The sequence below is a fragment of the Austrofundulus limnaeus genome, unplaced genomic scaffold (assembly GCF_001266775.1).
Source record: "Austrofundulus limnaeus strain Quisiro unplaced genomic scaffold, Austrofundulus_limnaeus-1.0 Scaffold2463, whole genome shotgun sequence".
Taxonomy (NCBI): Eukaryota; Metazoa; Chordata; class Actinopteri; order Cyprinodontiformes; family Rivulidae; genus Austrofundulus; species Austrofundulus limnaeus.
Window position 1 is genome coordinate 5,165 of NW_013954865.1, and position 3,740 is coordinate 8,904.

Here is a 3,740-nt window from a genome sequence, read left to right on the forward strand (position 1 = left end):
TCAAGTTTGGATTTTATAAATCACAACCTTAAATCACAACCTTGGCGTAAAAAGTGGCGTACGCAAGTTTCTGGGCTCAAATTGTGCGTCTGCAAGTTTTATAAATTTGACCCCAGAGCAGTTTCTGGGTCCTGAAAGCTAAGAACTGAAGGAGGTGGTCTTGGGTTTCCCAGGTCTGAATGAAGAACCTGATCAGCAGGGTTTACCTGCTGCTGGCCACAGGCAGACAGATCTCAAACTTTGCCAGAAACTGGAAGTACTGCTCCTCTGTCTGCTGAGTTAATCCTGTTTGTCTCAGCAGATCCTGCAAAAGGCAAGGAGGACGTCAGTGGACTCGTTAGACCACATCAAGTTAAGTCCAGAACCTCCCATCTGACCTTGAGCTTCTCAGCCTGGATGACTCCGTTCCTGACAAAGGGACAGGAGGATCTGAGGTGAATCAGTTTCTCCAGACAGTCGGAGAGCCAGACGGGACACAGGAAGTAGAGCGTACACAGGCCGTGACTGGTGTCAGGGAAGTGCAGCAGGGTTCCCGTTTCTATCAGGAAACTGATGGCTGCAAGAAGACAAACAGGACAAACAGGACAAACGGGATTAAAATTAAAGTTTACATTTAAAGACAAAAGAGGAAATCTGCTCCTAAACTCATCCTGAATTTCAGAAACCTATCTCATGAARCCCCGAACAGATCTGAATGTTGGGTCAACTTTTAAAGCCAGAACAATTCAAGATGGCCACCACGGTAAAAAAAAACTTCAGTTTTACTGATTCTGGCTAGACACAGTCACAGAGTTAAAGTTTAGGCTGGTAGTAGCTGAGAGTCCTCCCAACACATCCTCTGACTGCTGGCAGCTGGTCAGGAGGAACTTTGAGAACAAGAAGAGTTGAAATGTTAACAAATGAGAACAGAAGCCCTGGAGAGGTCTCAGTACCGCTCTGCAGGTCCTCGTAATCTCTGATGTCACTTCCTGGGTTCTGTTCGATGATGCTGTCCATCTGGGTCTCTGTCAGGTACTGGACCTGTCCCTCATCAGCTCGTCTCTTCTTCTCTGCAGTCACTGCGTCCTGAAGAATGAAGTAGCTCCTGGGAATCTGTAAGCAAAATATCTGCTTTACCCCAGGTCTACATTCAGATGGAACAGATTAGGATTAAATTTTTAACCTGAAACTCACCAATCTGCCCAGAAGTTTACTCCCACAGGCTGAGCTGTTGTCCTTCATAGAGACAGAGACCTGGTACACCAGGGTCCTCAGACCATCAAACCCCTCCAAGGTTTTACAGGACACCTCACTGTCAGAGACAAGAGACAGTCTGTATAAGAGGACCGGAATTAAGACTACTGCTCAACCAGTGGTTGATCCATCCTTGTAGCAGGAGGTTATATCTATTCCTAACCAGCTATTGATCTGGTTAATGATAGGCCGACACCGCTAACTGAGAGGCTGGAGTTGGCCAATGAGAAGGAGACTATTCATTTGTGTTAGCATCAGAGAGTCTAGCAACTAGCATGTATAAGCTGGTGTTAGCATCAGAGAGGCTAGTGACTAGCATGGGTAAGCTGGGTGTGGCTGCCCGAATCGTACCGGAAACATTGTTTTTAGCATGTAGCGTTTCGTTAAACTTATGACAGATTTAATTGGATTTCAGTCTTTCATCAGATGCAATGTTTCATAGAAAAGACAACGTTTGCAACAGCTGAGGGGTTTTATTCCAGGAAAAACATAAAGCAAAGATAAGATGAGTTATAACATGATTGTCATGAAAATAGTTAGCAAGTAATTATAAATAAATATTTACGCATCATAAATCTATATTTTATTAATCAAAATATTTTCAATATTAAAACTGTTTTCAGAATATAATGTAACATACCTTTATAATTAAGTATAGAAATAACTATTTTCAGTATTTTTTCCTAAATCGAGCACATTCCAGAAGTCTCATTAAGCGCATGCTCAAATGAGCTGACGGTACGGATCGTGCTACCGGGACGGATCGGGCAGCCACACTGGCGTTAGCATTAGAGAGGCTAGCAACTAGCATGGATATGCTAGCATTAGCATTACAGAGGCTACCTACTAGCATGCCTAGGCTGCTCACCTACTTTATAAGACACAAAGGTTTTTAAATAAATAAAACTTTCTCTACAAAAATGGTTGACATACAAACCTATAAGCACCATGAACTGACAGGTGTTCTTTAGAATTTACTGTTCAACATGACGTCAAGCATAAATATTAAACATAAAACATATTACTGTGAAGCAGTTTTAGTTACCACCTGAATTAGCAGCTGTCTATTGGATGATGGTGGAGTTTTTTGTTTTATTCTTCTCTTGTTGTTTTTGGCAAACGCAGATAAATCCGGTTGTAACTAAAGCTGTCAAATCTGTCTCACAGGTGCCTGAGTCAACCGACTCCTCAGCCTGAGCCCTGCCCCCCACAGAAAAGCTGGAGACCTCTTACTGCAGGTGTTTACAGGTGATGTCGGGGTACCCTCTGGCCCGAGCTCCTGAGGGCGACCGACACAGAGCCAGCACGTAAGCTCTCAGCGTCGCCAGCCTCTCTGTCCGAAACTTGGTGTCAATCAGGTCCAGATGTGTTCCCACGACCACCACCGCAGAGTTTGGTGCTCGTGCCTACAGATGGTCACGTGACAACAAATAAAATAAAATAAATGAGATATATTTAACCAGTACCAGTCCTCTGCCCCAAACATTCACCTCGATGTTGAGCAGCCAGGTCTGCAGGTTGGCCACAGCCTCCTCTCCCAGAGCCAGGTTCCAGATGACCACATACAGAGCCTTATCCGTGAAGAAACACTGGTTGACCGTGGTCATGCTGGCCGGACCCCCAACATCCCACACGTTGAACAGGACCGAGTCCCTCTGTATGGAACCAGAGCAGAACTTTCAGTCGGTGGCTGGGGGACTCATGTGAGGTCATCTTTGTGTTCCTCACGTTATTTTTGCTGCTGTTGGGTTTCTCCAGCTCCCAGCAGAACCTGGAAATGCTGCACTCTGCTGGGGTGAAGGGGGACGGTTTTCCTGTCAGCAGAGCCTCCAGGAGTGTCGTCTTCCCCTGCCTCGGGGGGCCCACCACCAGCATCTTCAGTTGTTTACAGGGCTCGGCTTTACGAAGATGTGCCCTGAGGAAAGCCAGGACAGACGCAGCTCCTGAAAAAACAAAAACATTTCACTTTCCTGGTGCCAAGGATCTGAAAGTTCAGTCACCATCCAGCAGCTGACCGGTTCCATCAAGTCCTGACCCCCCTGATCTGGTCTGAAGCAGATCAGTGGTTTCTGACTGAGTCTAACCTTCGTTCCTCACGGTCTGGGGGACATTAGTGATGTTGAGGTCTTCGATGTCCAGCTGCCACAGGTTGGGGAGCTGACCCAGTTCTACTGGAAGTTCTCGGATCCCAGGATTACTGTCCATCAAAGAGAGCATACTTGTCCATCAAAGACAACATACTGTCCATCAAATACTGTCCATCAAATACTGTCCATCAAAGACAACATACTGTCCATCAAATACTGTCCATCAAATACTGTCCATCAAAGACAACATACTGTCCATCAAATACTGTCCATCAAATACTGTCCATCAAATACTGTCCATCAAATACTGTCCATCAAAGACAACATACTGTCCATCAAAGACAACATACTGTCCATCAAAGACAACATACTGTCCATCAAATACTGTCCATCAAAGAGAACATACTGTCCATCAAAGAG

At 45.3% G+C, this 3,740-nt stretch overlaps 1 protein-coding gene across 1 annotated transcript in view; it reads right to left on the reverse strand.

Moving 5' to 3' along the window:
* Positions 1-3,740, reverse strand: part of lrrk1 (leucine-rich repeat kinase 1) — a gene marked incomplete at both ends in the record, with an annotated part of 18,388 nt that overhangs the window by 4,792 nt on the left and 9,856 nt on the right. Inside the window, 8 exon segments of the mRNA XM_013999768.1 lie at positions 207-304; positions 378-556; positions 933-1,092; positions 1,174-1,291; positions 2,467-2,639; positions 2,724-2,888; positions 2,962-3,176; positions 3,318-3,430. Of these exon segments, the coding sequence (XP_013855222.1) occupies positions 207-304; positions 378-556; positions 933-1,092; positions 1,174-1,291; positions 2,467-2,639; positions 2,724-2,888; positions 2,962-3,176; positions 3,318-3,430 (1,221 nt within the window).